The sequence below is a fragment of the Erinaceus europaeus genome, chromosome 17, assembly GCF_950295315.1.
Source record: "Erinaceus europaeus chromosome 17, mEriEur2.1, whole genome shotgun sequence".
Taxonomy (NCBI): Eukaryota; Metazoa; Chordata; class Mammalia; order Eulipotyphla; family Erinaceidae; genus Erinaceus; species Erinaceus europaeus.
Window position 1 is genome coordinate 9,798,351 of NC_080178.1, and position 24,985 is coordinate 9,823,335.

At 44.5% G+C, this 24,985-nt stretch overlaps 1 protein-coding gene across 1 annotated transcript; it reads left to right on the forward strand.

Moving 5' to 3' along the window:
- Positions 1-5,620: 5,620 nt before the first annotated feature.
- MS4A1 (membrane spanning 4-domains A1) lies at positions 5,621-24,985 on the forward strand. Its single transcript, XM_007519510.2, has 7 exons — positions 5,621-5,806; positions 13,603-13,777; positions 14,758-14,877; positions 16,326-16,382; positions 19,742-19,978; positions 21,933-22,034; positions 24,104-24,985. Exons 2-7 carry the CDS (start codon positions 13,619-13,621, stop codon positions 24,332-24,334), a joined length of 906 nt encoding a protein of 301 aa, XP_007519572.1. The 5' UTR covers positions 5,621-5,806; positions 13,603-13,618; the 3' UTR covers positions 24,335-24,985.

The following is a 24,985-nucleotide window of genomic DNA, read 5'->3' on the forward strand; positions in this document are numbered from 1 at the left end:
AAAAAAGTTTTACAATTTCCAACTATGTGCTTTGGGTCAGATCCTCCTATTTCCTAAACTTTGGTTTCTACAATTATACAACAAAACTAAATAGAAACAATGGTTTGCATACAAGATACCATTTTATGTATAATATAATCTTCCCAACTTATAGTTTCTTTAATATTTATTTATTTCCTTTTTGTTGCCCTTGTTTTATTGTTGTAGGTATTAATAATATATAATTATTGTTATTGATGTCATTGTTGTTGGATAGGACAGATAGAAATGGAGAGAGGAGGGGAAGACAGGGGGGAGAAAGACAGATACCTGCAGACCTGCTTCACCGCCTGTGAAGTGACTCCCCTGCAGGTAGGGAGCCGGGGGCTCAAACCGGGATCCTTGTGCTGGTCCTTATGCTTTGTGTCATATGCACTTAACCTGCTGTGCTACTGCCTGACTCCCTCTTCCCAACTTATAAACAAACGCTTCCAATGATAAGATTCAGTTTCACTTCTATCTGATGCATACATACATATTTTCCAATGTGTTAGAATCAAAAATCTCCAACACCAGATAATTCTAGGCATCTTGCTTTTGGGAACACTCCATAATATTATTTCCTGCTACAGAATTATGCTATGATAATCAACTGAATAGGAGAAAGAACCAAAGCATCATCTCTTAAGCCCCTGGGTTCAAGGGGAAAACATAAAAGTCTATAGCTAAATAAGGCTATGGTACAAATAATCACTATGTAGAGCGTAGCTTTCCTAACAGAGGAAAAATGCTTCAAAGAGCTTTGAAATGCATTCATTAAAGAGTTATTTATTCATTAACATGAGAGAGAAAGAGAGAATCACCCTGGCACATATAGTTTCAGGGAAAGGGCTTCATACTTGAGAGTTCAATTCTCCAGCGACTGCTGCACCTCTCAGGCTGCATTTTTTTAAAATTAAAAACGTATCTATTGATGAGGTGAGGGAGACAGCATAATAGTTGTGCAAAGAGACATTCATGCAGGTTCAGTCCCCTGCACCATCAGATGCCAGAGCTGAGCAGTGCCCTGGTAATAATAATAATAATAATAATAATAATAATAATAATAATAATAATGAAGAAGAAAATATATCTATTGATAAGAGAAGAGAGACTCAGCTTCTAAGATTTTTTTTCATATTTCATTTATTTCTAATTATCTTTATTGGACAGAGACAGCCAGAATTGAGAGGAAAGGAGGAAAGAGAGGAAGACAGAGAGAGACACCTGTAGCCCTGCTTTACAATTTGTGAAGCTTTCCCCCTGCAGATGGACACTGGAGGCTTGAACCTGGGTCCTTGATCACTACAATATGTGCACTTAACCAGGTGTGCCACCACCCAGCCCCTAAGATTTTTTTAAGTGCTGAAAGGTGGGGGATAGAAATGCAAATAAAGGACAGTGTGACAGCACTTCACTCCTGAGAGAATGTCGTGTATCAGAAAGGACAATAACAATAAATTCTGGAGATGTTGCAGAGGTAAAGGAACCTTCCTGCTGGTGGGAATGTAAATAGGTCCATCCTCTGTGCAGAGCAGACTGGAGAACTCTCAGAAGGCTAAAAATGGACCTACCCTATCACCCTGAAATTTCTCTCCTGAGTATATTTCCTAAGAAATCAAACACACCCATTCAAAAAGATCTGTTTATACCCATGTTCATAGCAGCACAATTTGCAATAGCCGAAACCTGGAAACAACCCAGGTGCCCAACAACAGACGAGTGGCTGAGCAAGTTGTGGTCTATAAACACAATGCAATACTACAGCTATTAAGAATAAGGGATTCACCTTCTCTACCTCATCTTGGATGGTCTTGAAGGAATCATGTTAAGTGAGATAAGTCAGAAAGAGAAGGATGAGTATGGGAGGATCTCACTCATGAACAAAAGTTGCAAAATAAGAACAGAGGGGAAACACAGAGCAGAAGTTGGACTAAATTTAGTGCACTGCTCTAAAGTAAAGGACTGGGTTGGGGGGCTGTAATGAAAGAGAACCTAGGCTGGAGATTAAATGTCATGCAGAAGACAGAAATGTTACACATGTACCAACTACTGCATTTGCTGTTGACTGTAAACCACTGATCCCCCAAATTTAAAAAAAAATTAAAGAAAGATTAAAAAGAAAAATCTATTGATGAGAGGAAAAGAGAGACTCAGCATCAAAGATCTTTTTTTTTTCCTTTTGCCTCCAGGGTTATTGCTGGGGCTTGGTGCCTGCACTATGAATCCACTGCTCCTGGAGGCTATTTTTCCCATTTTGTTGCCCTTGTTGTAGCTGTTATTATTGTCGTAGCTATTGTTGTTGGGTAGGACAGAGAGAAATGGAGAGAGGAGGGGGAAGACAGAGAGGAGGAGAGAAAGGTAGACACCTGCAGACCTGCTTCACCACTTGAGAAGCAAGCTCCTGCAGGTGGGGAGCCAGGGGCTTGAACCAGGATCCTTATGCCTGTCCTTGAGCTTTGTGCCATGTGTGCTTAACCCACTGTGCTACCGCCCAACTCACCAAAGATCTTGTTTTAAGTGACAGAAGAAAGGACCATTCACCTGGGGCAAATATGAACCAAATAAAAGTTTAAATAAAGGTTTATGTAGACTTATGGAAGTGATCTTCATTTGGAAGCAAGAAGACCACCAGATAATAACAAGAGGTTTAACACGGGGGTGGGGGGAGGTTCACATGTAAAAGACCTAATATACAGTCTCCAACATTGCAGAGGGAAAAAAGATTAGAACAAAGTACTAGGACAGATTCAGATTACAGTAAGAACATCATCAGATGCCCATGCTGTAAGTCAATTGACTGAAGTGAGCAAGGCCAAGGTCAAAGTTTATTTATTCACATGCAGGTAGGTTTATTTGGGAGGAAGCACAAGTAGACGCACCAAAGTGATCTCAGAGTCATAAAAAACAAACTCCCCAAGACAGACAGGGGGGAAACACAGCCTGAATAGAAAAGATATCCAGTTGTCCAAACCTTCCCAAGTCTCACTGATACTATTTGCTTATCTGGCTCTGACCTTGCTCCCAACCTCACAAAAATGATCACACTCCTCTAGCCATCCATCCTAGACTCTAACCTCAAACTTCACAATCATCCACAACTCAGACCTGGAGAAAATAAGCATCACCAGCCCTCAAGCATGTGAAAAGATGCTCAGAAATTCACATGAATCTTCTTTTTTTTAACTGGGGGGTTGACAGTAAACATTAAATACAGTTGTTAGTACATGTGTAAAATTTCTCAGTTTTCCGCAAATCACTCTCACTCCCAGCTTGGGTCCTCCTCCACCGTCAAGCACCAGGACGTGAAAGTGTCCCTGGACTCCTTTACTTTGATGCAATGCACCAAACCCAGCCCATGTTCTACTTTGTGTTTTCTCTTCTGATTTCTTTCTGCCCATGATTGGGATCATCCCATATTCATCCTTCTCTTATCTCACTTCACATGATTCCTTCAAGCTCCATTCCCAGATGAGGTGAAGAAGTTGAATTCATCATTGTTAACAGCTGAGTAGTACTCCACTGTGTATATAGATCACAACTTTCTCAGCCAATTATCTACGCTATTTTTGGGTTTTGGCTACTACGAATCGTGCTGCTATGAAAATAGGTTTGCAGATCTTTTGGGATGGGTGTGTTTGATTCCTTAGGATATATCCCCAGGAGAGGAATTGTGGGGTCATAGGGTAGGACTATTTCTAGTCTTCTGAGAGTTCTCCAGACTACTCTCCTCAGGGACAAGAAGACTCTTTTTTTATTTTTATTTTTTTAGTTATCTTTATTTATTGGATAGAGACAGCCAGAAATCAAGAGGGTAAGGAAGATAGACAGGGAGAGAGAGAGACACCTGCAGCCCTGCTTCATCACTTGCAAAGCTTTCCCTCTGCAGGTGGGGACTGGGGGCTCGAAGCTGGGTCCTTGTGCACCAAGTGTGCCACCACCCATTCCCAAGAAGACTCTTAAATGTATGATGGACCTATGTTTCTTTCCTCCTCTCCTCTCTAGAGATGTGACCACACAACTTTTACAAATGCGTTTTTGATGACCACAAGTTCTTACTGAGATGAGCCTGTGCTGCTGATGAAGAGCCCCAGTGATAGACAGATGGTGCAGTCCTTTTACAAGGTACCAAAGTTAGTCTCTCTAGAACCTCATCTTCCCATTGGTCCTCAGCCAACTCTCCACTGAAGGAAAGAGAGACAATGGGAGCAACAAAGGGGGATAGAAAATACTGAGTGAAATTCAGGTTTAGCATGATAGTGGCCAAAGCCCAGCCTTTCCAACTGAGTAAATAAGTTACAGACCTCATCTCATGAAATAATGAAGGAGGCAAAGAAACGGAAGGGGTGGGGAATTAGAACAATGACAAATCCAACATCTCAACATAAGGGCTGCAGATGGTGTGAGTCGGAGTGACAGTTTCTTTGGACAAAAATATTTTTATTTTTATTTTTTATTTGTTATTAATAGTTTGCTACAAGACTACAAATTCACAATGTATTGCTCCACACCACACCAATCGCCAGAGTTTTGTGTCCCCTCCCTGCCACCTCCCAAAGGTAAACACTGTAGTTCTCACAAGTCTTACAAACAGTTTGCTTCTATTTCGTTTGGACTTTTTTTTTTTTGGCACATTCATGTACATCAGATCTCTAGATTCCACATTAGTGAGACCATCTTGTAGTCTTTCGTCTCTTATTTTGCTAGGCATACCAACCACATCCACTTCCATCCATTTCATATCAAAGAGCATAATATAATCTTTTTTATTGCAGAGTAGTAGTCCATGGCATATATATATCCCATCACTTCTTCAGCCAGTCATCATCTGTTGATGGGCATTCAGGCTGCTTCCACTCTTTGGCTATTGTGAATAATGCAGCTATGAACACAGGGCTGCATATGTCTCTTCAAATTAGTGCTTAAGTTGAACAAAATATTCTTTGTTCATTCCCTCAAATGTTCGCCTGATTTCTCTGTTTTCTTACTTGCTCTAGCACTGGGCTTCATGGACACACAGCTTTGGTGCAGAATAAAAAGAAAGGAGGCACGGCAGAACCAGACAGAAGGAGGGAAATAGTGGAGTTGTAGTTCACTGTATGTGTTTTCTATGCCAAACTACGTTCCTCTGACATCAAGCTTCTGGGAACATGTTCTATAGCACTAAAGCGTGTTTTCAAGTCGTTTCTGTTAAATCAGCCATGAAATGCACACAGCCCCAGCAGAGTGCTGGGTGTGAGAGGCAGAGAGCTGGACTTGGAGACCGGTGCTTAGAATCCAAACATGCTTGGGCTTCATACTTCTCAAATCTCTGCCTGACTGCCTCCTGCCACCTACTCACTCCCAAAAGTGAAGTAAGGAGGTAAAAGCCTGACCAGCCCATCTCTGGAGAATTTCTAGAGCCCATCTTGCCCTTGGGGACTCACCTTCCGCATCAGTTCACGAGGTGGGGGCTGCCAAGTTCTTCTAATTAAGGTAGCGTAAAGTACACCAGTCTGTCCCCTGGGGTCTTTTTCAAGAAGTGAAACCTCCTGGTCAGGCAGAACCTTCTTTGTATATCTTTCAGCTCTGCTAAAGTGTGTATTAAGCCAAAGTAATCAGGGCAAAGCCCAAGGTAGCCAAAGCCACCGATTTCCTGTCACCTGGTACCTCTCAGAGACCCTGGTCCCAAGCCCAGGCCAGCTCACTCACCGCCGGGCACTTGAGCAACTAGTCAGAGGATTGAACCCAGCAGCAGGCATCCAAGTTGACCGACCCCTGAGCCCTGACACGTTGGAGATTCATTCAGGTAAGGTTCTTTGTTTGAATGACTGTAAGGGGGTGATGGGTAGGTTTTAGAGACTGGGGAAGTCTTGGTTTTAATTCGAAGGTTTCCTGGGCCAGGTTTTCTGCTTATGATATGACTTAAGGGGGAGGTGATAGCCAATGTGGCTACCCACCCACTCCATTGCTCGCTTCTGTCCCCTCCCTCTCTCTCTCTCTCTCTCTCTCTCTCTCTCTGGAATGACCTTGGCCAGGCATTCACAGATTTGCATGAATTGTTCTGGGAAAGTAACCATTAGCAGCATGAGGATTAGGGGCTTGAGCTCAACCTGATCTCCGCCAGGTACAGGCCATTTAACCTCAGAGGTGGCACTAATCCTTAAGTGTGACACACACACACACACACACACACACACACACTAATGTTCTCTTCTTTGGGACAGAGCAATAAGAATTTCCACTGAATTATAAAGCCCATTATTAAAAATGGGCAGAAATTCTGAAGCTCCTAGAACTTCTGGGGACCACAGGAGAAATAATCCATCTGAGTGCAACTCTATTCCTCTTGATTTTTGTCTCAAACAGACATCCCTATTAATGTAAATGTCAAAATGGGGTGAAAGGGGTAGCATAATGATTATGCAAAAAGATTTCATGCCTAAGGCTCCAAAGTCCCAGGATCAACTTCCCAAACCAGAGTTGACCAGTGCTCTAGAATTAAAAAAAAAAAAAAATACAAAGGTAAATATCCTTGGATGTGGGTAAACCCCACTGGCTAAATTTTTTTCCAGAGGAGAATAAAGGCAGTCAAAGGCATACAATCTGGCATATATATATATATCCACCATCTCTGTGATCCAGAAGATGCTTTAAGAAAGGAGAACAAAGTTGGATTCTATGTTGGACAAGTAAGCTTGCTACAGGTGTTTCCTGAAGCTATCCCTACAGTGTGAATCCCCTTCCCTGTTTCCTGACCTCATTGCCTGGGAGGTAGCTAATATTCAGCTGAAAAGTCTACTGGAAACATAGTAGCAGAAAGCTTTTGTCTTTCCAAGTGGAAAGTTAGAAGAGGCTCAAGGCCCTGAGGGAAGCAGCTGCTGAGGAGGCAGGAAGGCAAAGAGCTGGGCTCTGAGGAAGAGGGAGCCTCAGGTAAAATGCTCCTATGAAGGGAATAGAAGTGGAGGGATAAGAAAGGTTTCCGTGTGGAGAGGATGCAGAGAATACAGGACCCGTGACTCCAGTGGGAAGCGGGGAGGTTCAAGCTCAGGACTTCATGTGGAGCCAAACCAGGAGAACATAAGGGACAAAGTCTCTCTCTTAGGCAACCATGAGTGAGTGGAATCACTCAGGCTCAGGAAGTCTGTGGGTAGAGGATGGACAGAGCAGAGACAGACTGAAGGGAGAAAAAGCCAGATCTTTGCGTTAAATGCAGGGGAGGAGATGAGACTCAAAAGTCAGGGTGCAAAAGAAAATTGGACCACCCACATGGTAAGATCGATCACATAGCCTAATGGTTATGCAAAAATACTCTCATGCCTGAGGCTTTAAAGCCCCAGGTTCAATCCCACACACTGTCATAACCAGAGTTGAGCAATGCTGTGGTAAGGAAAAAAGAAAGAAAGAAAGGGAGGGAGGGAGGGAGAGAGAGAGAGAGAGAAAGAGAGGGAGGGAGGGAGGGAAAAGGGTATCACTGTATCACTCATCCTCAAGTGGGCCATGGAGAAAGGGCCCTTGAAAGAACATGGAAGGTGAGGGTGTGCCCTTGAAATCCAGCTCAGGCCTTTCAAGCCTGGGTGAGAGCAGAATCAGACACAGAGCGACCTGAGGAAAGGCTGGTGACTCCCCGGCAGGTCCCTTGCATAAAATGTTCCAGCTGAGTGGCTCCAGCAGCAGAAACTAGTTTCGAAGCACCAAGGAAGGAGTGGGTGGTGAGGAAGTGAGAAAGAAAGCAGAACAGTTAGCTCTCAAGAAGCTGAGACTGGGCAGTATCTGGGGAGAGTGAGGGATTCAAGGAAGAGGCTCTCAGAGTCGGAGGAGGGGACACTGAGGCATATTTTAAACATTTGAGAGAAGGCACACAAATGATTTTATCAACAGCAAGTTATCTGACACTTTCCAAGGGATCCTTTGAGGCCAAAGTTCCCAAAGATAACAAGCAACAGAACCGAACCGGGACTAGGTCTTTCTGCTCCCCGATCTCACAAATAAAGACTGAATAAGGAGGCAGAGGTAGATAGCATAATGGTTCTGCAAACAGACTCTTGTGACTGAGATAGCAAAATCCCAGGTTCTATTCACCAGCACCACCACCAGCCAGCGCTGAGTAGTGCTCTGGTTTAAAAACAAAACAGCAACAACAACAACAAACTGAAGAAGCAAGGGCTGATCTAGTTTCAGGATTAGCATCATGGTGGAAGGAGACAGACTGAGGAGCCCAAGGAGACAGAAAGGGGAGGGAAATGAGAGAGGAACATTTCTTCAGAGATTAGAGCACAGAGGACCAGAAAGGATAAAAATGTGAAACTATTTTGAGGGGAAAAGGAGGAAGTTGAGTTAACAAAGAATAGGCAAAGAGAGAGAGAAAAAAAAAAAAAAGAAAGAAACATCTCAAATGATGTGGAACATCTCAAATGATGGAGTTATTAGACCTAAACGGTCATCGTTTCCAATGACAATCCCAAAGGGTGATGTCACATTGCTCGCCAATGGTCACTCCTCCCGATAACCACTGCAGACGTATAGCCCAAGTCGAAGTGGCCTCCATTAAAAGTCAGTCTCACTATAATGAAAACGCTGCCTTACGTACTTGATAAACAAATAGAGGTGCTAGACGGCAGTAGCTCAAATCATCTCCCTCAGCCAGACAACCGACCCAACAGACTGTGATTGGATCTTGGAGCTGTGGTAACGTCCTAGTCCTCTTTGGAAAGAGCTCTCTGAGAGGAGTGAGATGACTCACAGCTCATCCTGTCACTGGGAAATTCACCTTTAGATTCAGACCCACAGAAAAGATAACAAAAGTGCCCACTTGGGAAATAAGGAGTCGGGAGAAATGAAACTGGATTTGCAATGCCCCAGGCACACAGCAGGGGCTCAGAAAACAGCTTTCCTTTTTATGGGGGTGATTGCTAGTTGACAGTGAACAGTTTAAGTACAGTTGTTGGTACAAGTGTAAAATGTCTCAGTTTTCTGCAAAGTACGCTCAGCCCCACCGAGGTCCTCCTCCACCATCATGCACCAGTACCTGAAAGCCCACACCACCCCCTGGCCCACCCAGCGTCCTTTACTTCGGTGCCATATGCCAAAACCAGTCCAAATTCTACTTTGTGTTTCCCCTTTCTGTTTTTTTTTTTCTCAATTTCTGCCTCTGAGTAAGATCATAGTCATCCTTCTCTTTCTCGTTTATCTCACTTAATGTGATTCCTTCAAGACCAAACAAGATGAGGTGAAGAAGGTGAATTCATCATTCTTAACAGCTGAGTAATATTCCACTATATATATATATAGAGAGAGAGACCACAGCTTCCTCAGCCACTCATCTGTTGTTGGACACCTAAGTTGCTTCCAGGTTTTGGCTCAGAGAAATGCCAAATAAAGACAACAAGGGGGGGAGTCTGAGTGGTAGAGCACCTGGTTGAACACACATGTTACAGTGCACAAGGGCCCAGGTTCAAACCCCTGGTCCCCACCTGCAGGGGGGGAAAGATTCACAAGTGATGAAGCAGGGCTGCAGGTGTCTCTCTGTCTCTCTCCCTCTCTTCTATCAGCCCCTTCCCTCTCAATTTCTGGCTGTCTTTATAATATACACAAAATATTTTTGAAAGATTTTATTTATTTATGAGTAAGAGAGGAGGAGAGAGAGAACCAGACATCACTTTGGCACATGTGCTGCCAGGGATCCAACCCGGGACCTCATGCTTGAGAGTCTAAAGCTTTATCACTGCACCACATCCTGAACCACAATATATAAAATATTTTTAATTTTTTTATATTTATTTCCCCTTTTGTTGCCCTTGTTTTAGTTTCATAAAATATTTTTTAAAAAGCCTACATGGCAAGAAAAAAAAATTCTCAAAGACAACAATGAGGTACCACTTCACCAAAGTGAGAATGTCATACATCAGAAATGATAGCAACAAATGCTGGAGAGGTTGTGGGGGCAAAGGAACCCTCCTGCACTACTAGTGGGAATGTGAATTGGTCCAAGCCCTGTGGAGAGCAGTCTGAAGAACTCTCACAAGGCTAGAAATGGACCTGTCTTATGACCCAGCTATTCTCCTAGGGATACATCCTAAGGAACCAAACACACCCATCCAAAAACAAAAAGATCTGTGTGTTCAAAAAGCAGCTCTGGCCATGTAGTCTAGCCACTTTTACAGTCACAGTGACTGTCTAGGTCACTAAGAGTGATGCCCTTAGTAAGCACACCTCACACCTGGACTGTCTTCTCCACATTTGTCGAATGACCAGAATGGTTTCTGAGGATCTGGATAGCTCAAAAATTCTTCCTGGTCACCCCAGACAGTAAGTGAACTCTTTAGTGGGCTACGTTATTGGGCTCTTGGAAGTGGCGTGATGTATTTTTCTATGTGTTTCTATGCAAAAACGCGTCAGGACTTTTCCGACAGCCTCCAAAAACCACGTGCTGTTTTGTTGGTGGTCTTGTGAAGGGGTGATTTCTGAAGTACAAAGCAGACTCTCCAAGACCCACTTGATATCTGATATCAAAACTAGAGCTGCGGCAAGATCAAGTGTGAAAGATTCATTCCAAGTCTCCTCTCTTCCCTTCAGCCTGTGGGACTGATGTTCTATTTTCTGCTGGCTCAATGTCATACACACAGCGCCTCTCTCTGAAAGAGGAGGTACTGGTTCATAAGTCACAGGCTGAGACCCTCTTCCCCAAGTGGCAGCAAAGTAGTCTGGGGTCAAAGATTCCCAGTTGGATAGTTCCAGGTCCACACTCTACATCTCTGATTGTTATGTAACTTGGAATCATTACCTAACTTTTCTCTGCCTCTGTTACCTCTTCTACAAAATAGGAGTTCACCCCTTATCTACTCTCAGCAGAAATGTCTAATGTGAGATCTTGTTTTTTAAAATATTTTATTTATTTATTAAAGAAATTTAAAGGGGAGGGGGAAATTGAGAGTGAGAGAGAGAGACAGGGAGACAGCCGCAGCCCCTGCTTCACCACTCATGAAGCTTTCCCCCTGCAGGTGGGGACCGGGGGCTTGAACCTTGGGTCCTTGCGCACTGTAATGTGAGCACTTTTCCAGGTGCACCACCGCCTGGCCCGCAATGTGAGATCTTCATGACTGTGAAGTGGGTAGGCCTGGACACACCCAAACATGTGTCCCCACCACATGCCTACAGTCGCCTAGTTCTGTGTGGCTTTGGTGAGATAAGTGAACTGGTGACGTGGACACCAAGCCCCATAAATGACTTCTAGTTAATAAAGACGAGACCTGAGGGGCCAGGTGGTGGTATGTCTGGTTACGCACAAGGACCCGGGTTCAAGCCCTTGTAGGGGGAAAGCTTCACAAGGGGTGAAGCAGGTCTGCAGGTATCTATGTCTAGCCTCTCTATCTACCCCCTCTCCTGTCAATATTAAAAGTAAAAAAAATAAAGACAAGACTCAAAACATGTCCCCAAAGGGAGATTTCTAGAGCTCGGGAAAGAGCCGACAGAATTTAAGTAACTAACTGGCATCAGTGAATATCAAGAAGAGTTGTGAGCTAAAGAAGCACTGTACAACATCAGACATGAATCAACTGTGATTCAGTGAGGAAACAATATTTACTCCTTCCTTTGAAGGCTGTGCAAATAAGCGGTTTCACATGTGTTAAGTTACTCAATTCTTACAGCATGTCTGTGAAAGGGGTCCTGTTCTTTTTTTTTTTTTTTTCAGTTGAAGAGACAGAAAGTAATGCTCATTAAAGGAATAATATGAATGGCAAGAACAGCAAAAAAATAAAAATAAAAAAGCCACTAATTATTCAGACATGGGTCTTTTCCATTCACTTCTTTTTTTTTAATTTGCCCTTGTTGTTTTATTGTTGTAGTTATTATTGTTAGTTATTGATGTCTTTGTTGTTGGATAGGACAGAGAGAAATGGAGAGAGGAGGGGAAGACAGAGACCTGCAGACCTGCTTCACCGCTTGTGAAGCGACTCCCCTGCAGGTGGGGAGCCGGGGGCTTGAACCAGGATCCTTACGCTGATCCTTGTGCTTTGCGCCACAGGCGCTTAACCCGCTGCGCTACTGCCCGACTCCCTCCATTCACTTCTTTCTTCAGTGATAATCAGAAAGCTGCAAAGCCCAAACATGATTTCACACGGCAAACAAGAGGAAACAAGTCTCTGCTTTGATAGGATCTATGTTTTATGAGGGAAAACAAGCAAATGACCAAGATCATTCCCAGGCCAGGCGGTGGCTCCCCTGGTTAGGGGCACATATCAGTGTTCAAGGACCCAAGTTCAAGTCCCTGCTCCCCACCTGCAGAGCAGAAGCTTCACAAGAGGTAAAGCAGGGTTGTAGGTGTCTCTCTGTCTCTTTGTCTCTCTACCACCTCCTCTCAATTTCTCTCTGCCTCTGTCCAATCTAAATAAATTTTTTTAAAAAAATCATTCCCCATCATGGCTAAGTGCCATGCTGCAAATAAAATGGTACAGGGTGCTCTGGGAGAGTCACTAGGGATAATCACTGGGAACAAGAGTTCAGAGACAGTTTCTCTCTGACCAGCATCTGAAAGGCAGCTAGATATGGACCATCAGCACAGTTAAGTCTCACCAATCCCACCAAGGGATAATCATTAACATTTTTTTAACAGACAGAGCCCTGCTCAGCTCTGGCTTATAATGGTGCAGAGGATTAAACCTGGAACTTTATAGAGTCTCATGCATGAGGGTCTCTTTGCATAACCATTATGCTATCTACCCCACCATCTTAAATTGAAGGGCTTATAGCCCAGAGAACTTAAAGAACATTCCCAAAGTGTCACAGCAAGTCAAAAAAAAAAATCATGATTTAAGATAAGCAGCTCTACCCAGGAGCCTATGGTCTCACACACAATGTTAGGGAGCCCTCAAGCAGTGATTAAGTCAAGGTTGCAAAGTAAGAGGCAAGAGGAAGACTAGGGTAGGCCCCTTCTGATTCCAAGGATGTCCCTCTCTGTGCTCTGCCATGAGGTCCTAGCACAATGGATACAATCAGGGAAGCAAAGGGACAAGGACAGGTCAATACAAAAATACATATCCCAGCATTAAAGTGTACGACAGGCAGCCCATAATGAGAGACAGACATGTGAGCAAGACAACCTATACAACGATACTATAGACCCCCAAACTTGACTATTGAGAATGCCAAGGAGCCAGGCAGTGGCACCCCTGGTTAAGTGCACACATTACAATGCAGAAGGACACAGGTTCAAGCCCTTGGTCCCCACCTGCAGGGGGAAAGCTTCACAAGTGGTGAAGCAAGGCTGCAGGTGTCTCTCTGTCTCTTTTTCTGTCTCCCCATCCCCTCTCAATTTCTGTCTCTAATCTAATACATTTTTTTTAAAAAAATTGAAGAGAGAGAGAGAATGCCCACAGGGACCCCTGCCCCTGCATGTTTCCTTTCCTGGATCCAGTTTCATAACATAGCAATAGACTTCATACCACATCCAACGGCATGAGGAAGAGACCCTCAATGACTTCCAAAAGGAGAATAAGAAAGACAGTATTCAGAATCAGGACTCAAGACAGAAGACTGCCCAAAAGGCTTGTGCTCTCTCTCCTTGCTGTCATGTTTACGGGACATCTTTTGTTGTTTTGCTTTTAGGAGTTTGGAGGGTACAATGACCACACCCAGGAACTCAATGAGTGGAGCTTTTCCTGCAGAGCCTCTGAAAGGCCCTCTTGCCATGCATCCTGTTCATAAAGGGGTGCCCAGGAAGATGCCCACAGTTGTGGGGCCCACACAAAGTTTCTTCATGAGGGAATCCAAGGCACTGGGGGTAAGCCATATGCCCTGTATTTCCTATTTGAAGGGTTTCTGAGGCCCCTGGAATGACATGTGGTAGGTCAGGTATAGAATTCAACCTGACTTGAAGGTACTGGATTCACCCTGAAGCGTTCTTTATAGCCAGCATGGTGGAAGTACCAGGAAAGTTATCACACTGCTCTTTGGTCCCCTTTCGCTTTTGAAATTTGTACATCTGGTGGGGGGCGGGGGTGTCTCCTGCCCCACTTTGCCTCCCAGCACCCAGGGCCTAACTGCTTTGGGAAATGCCCTCAGGCGATGGGAAAACAGACCGGCAGCAGAGGCGGCTTTGGTTTTCACCACTTGACACATCCCCACCTCAGAAGCCAGGGTGGGGATGCCGAGCAGTTAATGCAGCAGGTTAAGCACACATGGCGCAGAGATCCTGCTTTGAGCCCCGGGCTCCCCATCTGCAGGGGGGGTCACTTCATAAGCGGTGAAGTGGGTCTGCAGGTGTCTATCTTTCACTCCCCCTTCTCTGTCTTCCCCCTCTCCATTTTTCTCTGTCTTATCCAACAACAGCAATAACGAGGACAACAAAAATAGGGGGGGGGGAATGACCTCCAGGAGCAGTGGATTCATAGTGCTGCCACTGAGCTCCAGAAATAACCTTGGAGGCAAAAAGAAGAAGGAGGAGGAGGAGGAGATGAAGAAGAATAAGGAGGAGGAGGAGGAGGAGATGAAGAAGAAGAAGAAGAAGAAGAAGAAGGAGAAGGAGAAGGAGAAGGAGAAGGAGAAGGAGGAGAAGGAGAAGGAGGAGAAGAAGGAGAAGAAGGAGAAGAAGGAGAAGGAGAAGGAGAAGGAGAAAAAAGAGAAGGAGGAGGAGGAGGAAGAGAAGAAGGAGAAGCAATAGCAGCAGCAGCAGCCAGGGTGTCCCATCTGACATTTGTTCTCTGGGGAGCTTTCAGTCTGCCCATTGACTGTGCTCTTGTCTCTCTCTCCCCCCATCCCCAGGCTGTCCAGATTATGAATGGGCTCTTCCACATAGCCCTGGGTGGGCTCCTGATGATGCAGGTAGAGGTCTACACACCCATCTGTATGATCCTGTGGTACCCTTTCTGGGGAGGCATCATGGTGAGTTTAATAATAATAATAATAATAGTAACAACCATTTGGGGAAGGAGGTGGGCAGAAGTGTCCAAAAATCACTCTAGAGGAGTATCCCAGATCACTTCTGTGTAAAGGGAGAGTGGATGGGAAGTGAGTAACAGCTTTAAGCGAGTCCACGGAGAGAGAGGGTTGGTGGGCTTGAGCATGAATCCCACATTTCCGACCCAGTGCTCATGCTTCTTACGGATTCCGAGCAAGATGCTCTTCAGCAGTCTACACAGGAAGTGAAGGTTGTTCGAGACAGGACCTCTCTGGAGCCACAGGGTGTGGGGTGGAGGGGCACCCAGTGTGGGAACCACACATCACTGTGTTTCAGAAAGGGAGGGACAGGAGCACCCCTCCTTCTCACCTGACCCTTCCTCTCCTATGGAGTGACTGTCACACCTGGTGACAGTTGGTCTGTCCCAAGCCTTATCTCCTTGTGAATGTCAGCAGAGCTGCTCTTGGGGCTGACTCGTGTATGTCATGTGCCAGGTTGTTATCCTGCAGAGTATGTGTGGTCGGGGAGAGTGATGGTTATTTCATAGTTATGCCTTCATGTCTGCTAATATTTTAAAATAAATAAATAAATAAATAAATAAATAAATAAATAGGAAAGGATCAAGATTTTCAGAATGACAAGAGATTAGAACGAGACTTGCCTGCATTTTATAGCTTGAAAAGCAAACGGGAATATGAGAAGTTGCCTTCACTCCCTAAAGCAGCCAGCAGTCTAAGGAAGTGTCTCTGGCACTCAGCACTGCCTTCCACATCTGTGCGTTTTTCACAGGCGTGGAAATCTTTCTTTCATTACTGCGAACACCAAAGGATAATTCCATAGATAGATCTAGACAGGTGGAAAGATGAGAGAGAGGGAGGGAAGGAGGGAGACCAAAAATCAAACTTTTGGATGCCTACTTCATTAATTGGCATGCAAATGTGAGTTCTGGTATCTTTGGTTTTATTATATCTCAACCATTTTTGGGTTAAATAAAAACTATGGGTGGAATATAGTTAAATGTACTGAAAAAAATTGAATCGGTTAAAACTGGTTGGATGGTTCACTGAGAGGGAAAAGAATCAGGTATTAATTTTCCTTTCTGAGAGAGTAGAGGAAAAAGGAAGGCCAGCCAGAAGTTGTCATAGTTGTAGGTGTGGCTTAAAAGGAAACTGAAGGCAGGGCCTTAGAAGTTAATAAAAATGAAGATCAGCTTCCACGTGGGGGGTCAGCTATCTTGGAGTCAATGATCTTTGCCCAAATGGCCCAAACGGGGGTTGGAAGGATGGCTAGATGGTTTTGTGAAAGTGCTTGAAAGTATAGGTAATTGTGATTCTTTTAAAAATCAGTTCTTAGTGTTAAAATTGACTTCCCTCTCTGCCTCTTCCCTCACCTCTCCCGTGCCCTCCCGCACCTATCGCCTCTCTTTTCACAGTATATCATTTCAGGATCACTCCTGGCAGCAGCAGAGAAAAACACCAAGAGAAATTTGGCAAGTAGCCCCTATGTCCTTCTTTCCCATAGTGTCAGAGGACTATCTATTTTCTCGGTTCCAAACAAACACCCATCTAGAACTTTGCAATCAGAGCATCATTGAGTTATCAATCAAACCCCCCCAAAAGTGAAAGATACCCCTGACCCCCCCTGAAATAGAGGGAGCTGCAGGGACGTGTTTCTTCCTCTCTTTCTCTCTCTCTCTCCCCTTTCTGTTTCTGTCGTTCTTTTTGATAAAGTCAGCCTGGAGCAGTGAAGCCTGCTGATGAAATTTTTTTTTGGGGGGAGGAGTCGGGTGGTAGCGCAGTGGATTAGGCGCAAGTGGCACAAAATGCAAGGACAGGCGTAAGGATGCCAGTTCGAGCCCCCGGCTCCCCACCTGCAGGGGAGTCGCTTCACAGGCGGTGAAGCAGGTCTGCAGGTGTCTATCCTTCTCTCCCCCTGTCTTCCCCTCCTCTCTCCATTTCTTTCTATCTTATCCAACTACGACGACAACAAGAATAACTACAAAAATAAAACAATAAGGGCAACAAAAGGGAATAAATATTACAAAAGAAAAAAAATTTTTAAGTGAAAGTGAAAGATCCCAGGATGTCATGATGTCGTCCACCCATGAAAAACCTGGAAATGACATCAATCAGGAAGATGATCATGGAAGCGTGTACTAGTGGTCGTGTGAATGTTAAATGCTAGGGGCTAGGGAAGACTAGCAGGTCGCTCTCAAAACGAGGTCATTTTCCTCAGGTCACCACTTAGAAAAACAGTTGAGTCAATGGACTCCTGTCCTAGTGAGCAATGAGCAAGTCGTCTTACCTCTATGGGCCTCTTAAGATCACATCAATAGAATGGAGATAATAGTACTTGCTAGGTGTGTAGCTGTTTCGAAGATGACATGGAATTTTGTGCATGAAAGTATACATACACACAAGCCCTTCGTGAGGTGACAAAGAACAGCAGAAACAGCAGAATGGTCTAGTTCCTATGGCCCTGGGCATACACTTACACCCAGCAAGAGTTCCCGATGCAGTAAGGGCCTCGAGCTCAACAGCAAGTTTCCTCTCTAGGTTTGTTCTTTAAGCTACCCAATTTCAGTCACTTCAGAGTCAGTGAGGGACTGTGTAGACTGAATCGGCTCCTTCCTAGAGGTAATCGGACACACTGGGTCCTATGGGATGAAAGAACCACTGGTGAAGAGGGGAGGAAGTGTGTGTGTGTGTGTGTGTGTGTGTGTGTGTGTGTGTGTGTGTGTGTGTGTGTGTGTGTGTGTTAAAATAATTCTCGAGGGAGTCAGGCTGTAGCGCAGCGGGTTAAGCGCATGTGGCGCAAAGCACAAGGACCGGCATAAGGATCCCGGTTCGAACCCCGGCTCCCCACCTGCAGGGGAGTCGCTTCACAGGCGGTGAAGCAGGTCTGCAGGTGTCTATCTTTCTCTCCCCCTCTCTGTCTTCCCCTCCTCTCTCCATTTCTCTCTGTCCTATCCAACAACAACAACAACAATAATAACTACAACAATAAAACAACAAGGGCGACAAAAGGGAATAAATAAATAAAATAAAATATTTTTTAAAAAATTTAAAAAAAATTCTTAAAAAAATAATAATTCTCGAATACGATACTTGACACATAGTATTTCCTGTTGTAACTTAAAAAAAAACTTTTATTTATTGGATAGAGAGAAATTGAGGAGGGATGGCTAGACAGAGAGGGAGAGGGGCCGGGTGGGGGCGCACCTGTTTAGTGCTCATGTTACAATGCACCAGGACCCAGGTTCGAGCCCCCGCTCTCCACTTGCAGGGGGAAAGCTTCACAAGTGGTGAAGCAGGGCTGCAGGTGTCTCTTTGTCTCTCTCCTTGTTTATCTTCCCCTTCCTCTCAATTTCTGGCTGTCTCTATTCAATAAATAAATAAAAATCATTTTTAAAAAGTGTTTAAAAGAGAGGGAGAGAGGAGAAACACCTGCAGCACTGCTTCCGCACTCATAAAGCTTCCCCCCCCGCCTGTGGGGACCATAGTCTTGAACCTGTAACCTGCAACATATCTGCTCTACCAGGTGCACCACTGTTTGAGAGAGAAGGGGAGACGGTGAGAGAAGAGAGAAACAGGGAAGGGAAAGGAGAGGGAGGGGGAAGGAAAAGAAGGAGAGACGATCACTGTTCATCTCTGGTTTAAGGCATTGCCAGGGATTAAACCTGGGGCCTCTGGGCAGGCAGGTCCTGTGCCCTGACACTGAACAATGTCCCCAGCCCTTTGACTTGGCCTTGTAGCATCCCTATGAGGTAAAGCATTTACACTGGCATCCCCTTAGCTCTGCTACCCAGGGACACCAGCCTTAATTGTATTTCCAAAGATGGTTGACTGGCTGGCACTGGTTGTAACCAATCAACGGAGAGTAGGAGGTGGGGGTGTGGCTTCTTTCCAGGTGATGACATAGACCTAGAGGTTTCTGTTTTTCCCTACTTAAGCCCAGAAGACCACCCCTCTTTCTGTCTCTGCCCTCCACCTACTTATTCAGACAGATATCTGAATACTTCTTCTTCTTCTAGCATTTGCCCTTCTTCCATAGCCAGTCAACAGCGTCAGGTTGAGCCTGATGTCAAGTTTCGAGACCTCCTTTGAATCTGGAGAGGTGGCAGTCGTTGACTATGTGGGTCATAGTCTGTCTGTAGCCGCAGGGGCAGTGATGCACTAGGTTAAGTGCACATAATACAAAGGGCAAGGAGTTGTGCAAGGATCCAAGGTTGAGCCCCCGGTCTGTGATGAGGTGTTCATCCCCAACACTTATACTAGTTATCCTCAGTACGTACACTGGTTACTGTAGATATTCAAAATACATTCACTACTACTAGGATGGCCGTGGTGAGAGCGAAAGGGGGTGTAAGGAGACAAGACAGCAGTTGTTCTTTGTTTATCAAGTAGGGGATTTAGTACAGAGTGGTTACTTAGGTAAAGCAAAACAGGCAAAGAGGCAAAGATTGGCTGCCAGTCATGATGGCAGGTGCCACGAGCCTATGAGGTGAGTTTACCAGAGCTTGGCTACAGGGGTTCAGGTCCTGGGAGGAGCGGCATGGCGGGTCGGAGGAGTAGAGCAGGCAGGAACAGTGGCAGGTTTTTCTGTCTGTTTGTTTTTCTTAATAAACAAATGGAATGTTGAGAGCACAAAGTGAAATGGAGAAAACTGACACAGGAGCAGGACTGAGAGACGAGGCTTTTTAAAGTGTCAAGTTGACTTTAAAAATAACCCTGAGAAGAACTTTGTGTGATCTGGGCGCAAGAACGGAGGGTTTAGCTAGGGAAAGGGAAGCGGAGGCTCCTTATCAGCTTATATTCTGATTAACACATTTCTGGGTCTCCATTTCAGGTCAGGGGGAAAATCATAATGAATTCACTGAGTCTCTTTGCTGCCATTTCTGGAATAATTCTTCTGATCATGGATATATTTAATATTACAATTTCCCACTTTTTCAAAATGGAGAATCTGAATCTTATTAAAGTCCCTGTGCCATTTATTAATATTTACAACTGTGAGCCAGCTAACGCCTCTGAGAACAATGCCCTGTCTGCACAGTACTGCAACAGCATCCGGTCTGTCTTCTTGGTAAGTGTGAAATCAGACTGCTTATCTAGAAGGAGGGAAGGAAGGAAGGAGGGAAGGACTGAGGGAGAGAAGGAAGGAAAGGAAGAAGGAAGGAAGGAAGGAAGGAAGGAAGGAAGGAAGGAAGGAAGGAAGGAAGGAAGGCAGGCAGGCATCAATTCTGGATCCCAGCTGTCTGCTACTGACTTAGGGCAAGAGATCTTTGTCAGGCTGGCGTCACGGGCAGAGACAGATGACCAGAGACTCATGGCTGGGTGGTACGCTTTTCAGTCTTTATTCATGCGGAACACAGCACAATCTAAGCCAAGCTAAGCCAAATTAAACTAAAACTCACAATCCTGTCCTTATATATACTTGCCAAGTAGGGTGTAAACAGGATGTGACTTAGAGAGGGTGGAGCAAAAACAGATTGGTGAAAATCAGGGTGTGGCAAGGAGAGAGGGCAGAGCAGGCGAGAATTCTACCACTGAACCACCAATGCTCTGGAGGGAGGGTGGTGCTTAGTTAACAGTGGTTATGTAAATAGAATACAGTGTTAAGCAGGGGGGATTAAACCAAATGAAACAGAAGGGGTTTTTTAGCAGCATAATTAAAGCACACCAACACTCTTAATCTCACTCTGACTCAATTCCTCAACTATAAAATGGGGCCGTAACAGTAGTTTGTTTTATTTATTTATGTATTTATTTAGCCTCTAAGGTTATTTCTGGGGCTCGGTGCTATGAATCCACTGCTCCTGGCAGTCATTTTTTCCCTTTTTTAAAAAAATTTTTTATTGGGGGATTAATGTTTTACATTCATCAGTAAATACAATAGTTTGTACATGCATAACATTTCCCAGTTTTCCACATAACAATACAACCCCCACTAGGTCCTCTGTCATCCTTCTTGGACCCGTATTCTCCCCACCCCCCACCCACCCACCCCAGAGTCTTTTACTCTGGTGCAATACACCAATTCCAGTTCAGGTTCTACTTGTGTTTTCTCTTCTGATCTTATTTTTCAACTTCTGCCTGAGAGTGAGATCATTCCATATTCATTCTTCTGTTTCTGACTTATTTCACTTAACATGAATTTTTCAAGCTCCATCCAAGATCGGCTGAAAACGGTAAAGTCACCTCTTTTAATAGCTGAGTAGTATTCCATTGTGTATATAGACCACAACTTGCTCAGCCATTCATCTGTTGTTGGACACCTGGGTTGCTTCCAGGTTTTGGCTATTACAAATATTTTTCCCATTTTATCAGATAGGACAGAGATAATTTAAAGGGGAGGGAATGAAAGAGAGAAAGATAGACACCTGCAGACCTGCTTTATTACTTGTGAAGTGACCCCCCATAAGTGAGGAGCAGAAGTTCAAACCCAGATCCTTGTGGGGGTCCTTGTGCTTAGTACTATGTGCACTTAATCAGGAGTCCAGCCCCATAGTAGGTATCTTGTAGGGCCTTTTGGAGAATTCACGAGTTAAGATGCAAAGCACTCACAGTGATGTCCATAACACAGAAAGTGCTATGTAAGCATTTTCTTTAACATTAATCGCCAGTGTATTATTACTGATTCTAATAAACTTGGGAGAAATACCTCAGTTGTTGCACACTTTGAATGTTTGTTTGTTGGTTTCACCTCACAGAGTCTTAGTTGGAGGGTTTGAAGGGAATGTGTGTGACATCAAACCACCTAGAATTGGAGGCCACTTAATCGAGGAAATCATAGTCATACTTCCTCACAGAGAACCCATTCTTTGGCTGCCATTCTGCCTGTCATCAGCCGCACACGTAACAACCTGTTGTGTTCCAGGAGCTGTGTGGAGGGGTGAGCTGAGAAAGGCGGCACTGGTGCCTACTGTCAGCCATTACTATAGACCACCCACTTCATCTCTGTCAACATGAGTTTGCTGAGCACCGTGTTCCTTGAGCCACTACGACTAATCCCTCCTCATTTGTCTGTTGTTCTTCAGGGCATTTTTGCTGTGATGCTTATCTTTGTGGTTCTCCAGAAACTTGTGACTGCTGGGACGGTTGAGAATGAGTGGAAGACCCCGTGCTCTAGACCCAGAGCTGTAAGTAGTGGAAGACCCCGTGCTCTAGACCCAGAGCTGTAAGTAGTGGAACACCCCATGCTCTAGACCCACAGCTGTAAGTAGTGGAAGATCCCGTGCTCTAGACCCAGAGCTGTAAGTAGTGGAAGACCCCGTGCTCTAGACCCAGAGCTGTAAGTAGTGGAAGACCCCGTGCTCTAGACCCAGAGCTGTAAGTAGTGGAAGACCCCGTGCTCTAGACCCACAGCTGTAAGTAGTGGAAGACCCCGTGCTCTAGACCCAGAGCTGTAAGTAGTGGAAGACCCCGTGCTCTAGACCCACAGCTGTAAGTAGTGGAAGACCCCGTGCTCTAGACCCACAGCTGTAAGTAGTGGAAGACCCCGTGCTCTAGACCCAGAGCTGTAAGTAGTGGAAGACCCCGTGCTCTAGACCCAGAGCTGTAAGTAGTGGAAGACCCTGTGCTCTAGACCCACAGCTGTGAGTAGGAGCCCACTGGCCCATAGACCACCCCCCACCCCCCCAGGAGAATCAGGTCGGCCAGAGATCCTTTATGAAGACTGTGACCTAATGAGATTTTGAGACTGGGAACTCTGTGGGAGGAAAAAAATGGTCTCGGTATGTTCTGGGTGGCAAAAACTACCAAAAGTGAGAGGGGGAAATGTCTTAAAATTTGATTTTAATCTAAAGGCTAACCACAGGTGTGTAAGATGCCCACCCACTCACTAAGCTTGACATCTTGACTTCATGGTTCTGTACTTAACGTGCAAAAGGAGACAGTCTGGAGAAAGCACTGGTTCTTTCATTTCATTGCATTGCATTGCATTCTTCAGTATTTCCCCATCCTATCACCTTCTCATCTAATCCCTCTTCTAAAACAAGTTCAAAGGCTGAGGGGAGATAAAAATGTCCCAGTGACAAAACTATTTACCTGCTCTTTCAATATCGAGAATGTTGAGTTTAGAATTTTAATTTTTTTATTTTTTTTAAATATTTATTCTATTTATTTATTCCCTTTTGTTGCCCTTGTTGTTTTATCGTTGTTGTCGTCGTTGTTGGATAGGACAGAGAGAAATGGAGAGAGGAGGGGAAGACAGAGAGGAGGAGAGAAAGATAGACACCTGCAGATCTGCTTCACCGCCTGTGAAGCGACTCCCCTGCAGGTGGGGAGCCGGGGTTCGAACCAGGATCCTTATGCCGGTCCTTGTGCTTTGCGCCACCTGCGCTTAACCCGCTGCGCTACAACCCGACTCCCCGAGTTTAGAATTTTAAAGTCATCACTAGAAACTTAATTTTGCAGGTGAAGAAAATAGTACGAGAGAGGGAGAGAGAGAAAGAGAGAGAATGACTCCTCCCCTCCCCAGGTTATCACCAATAAAAGTGAATCAAAATCAAAATTAGAATCTAAATTCTTCCCTTAATGGCATGCTCTTTCCCAAATAATGTGTGATCATTCCAGGCATAGTGGGAAATATCTGTCAGCCTGAAAAAAGAGTTTTAATAAGTGATAGTAAAAGGATTTGAGGGGTCTGGCGAGATAGCTCACTTGTCTTGCTATGTGTATGATGCCCATCCAAATTAGAGCCCCTGGAGTACCACATAGGCATTCTTCCATATTGGGAGAAGCTTCAGTCCCATGGTGTGTGTGTGTGTGTGTGTGTGTGTGTGTGTGTGTGTGTGTGTGTGTGTGTGTGTGTGTGTGTGTGTCCTCCCTCTCTACTTCTCCCTGTCTTCCTCTGTGTCTGAAGGGGCCGACCGCAGAGAGGTAAAATCATACATCTGTGGAACCCCAGCATGCCCAAAATAATATTAATAATAATGTTTTTTAAATGTAAAGGATTCGAACACCTAGGAAACGAATCCTGGTATTTGGAAACCTATAGAAAAGAATATAAATAGCTTCCAAGCAGGAATAATTTGCTAAGTTAACTGTAGAGAGTGTCAGAAACTTGTCAACCAATAGTAGTAAAGGTTTTTAAAAAATGTGCTTTACAGTCAACTGTAAAATATTAATCCCCTAATAAAGAAAAAAAATTTTAAAGAAGGAAACCTGCGCCCCCCAAAAAAAGATGTGTTTGACTTTTGTGTTCTAGAATGTAGTTCTTCTGTCAGCTGAAGAAAGGAAAGAACAGCCGATTGAAATAAAAGAAGAAATGGTAGAGCTGACTGAGATGTCTTCCCAGCCAAAGAATGAGGAAGAAATTGAAATTATCCCAGTTCAAGAAGAAGAAGAAGAAGAGCAAGAACAAGAACAGATGGAAATAAACTTCCCAGAACCTCCCGAAGAAGAAGCCTCGCCGACAGAAAATGACAGTGTCCCTTAAACTATTTGTCTGATTTCTTTTTTGTGAGCATCAGTGATCACAGCTATCAAGAGATATATTTGCCCCGTTTTCTTGAGGTTCTCTGAATTTACATCACTCTTGATTCTTTGTATGAAGAATCCAGAGTTCCTATTCCAGTTCTCTCTCTCCCTCTCCCTCTCCCCCTTCTTCTCCCTCTCCCTCTCTCTCTCTCCCTTTCCCAGTCACAGAACATTCCCACTTTGTAACAAATTTTGTGTCTTGTTTGGATCTGGATCAGTTTTCTAACACTTAAAGTGGGGAGGGGGGCAGTAGTGGTGCACTTGGTTGAGTGCACGTTACAAGTTATAATGCTCAAAGACCCTGGTTCAAGCTCCCAGTCCCCACCTGCAGGGGGAAAGCTTCACAAGTAGTGAAGCAGTGCTGCAGGTATCTCTCTGTCTCTCTCCCTTTCTGTTTCCCTCTCAAACAGTATAGATTATATGGGGATATGTTTCTACCTATCAAAGCTTTCCCCACCTCCTGCTTTAAGTCTTTTACTGTCTTGTCTTGCTACTTTCTAGTTTATAGATGTGAGTTGAAAGAATGAAAGAGAAATAACACTGTGAACACACAAATCTTCAATGATAACCAGTGCTTGCATTTGTAGAATATATTCCATTTGACAAAGTA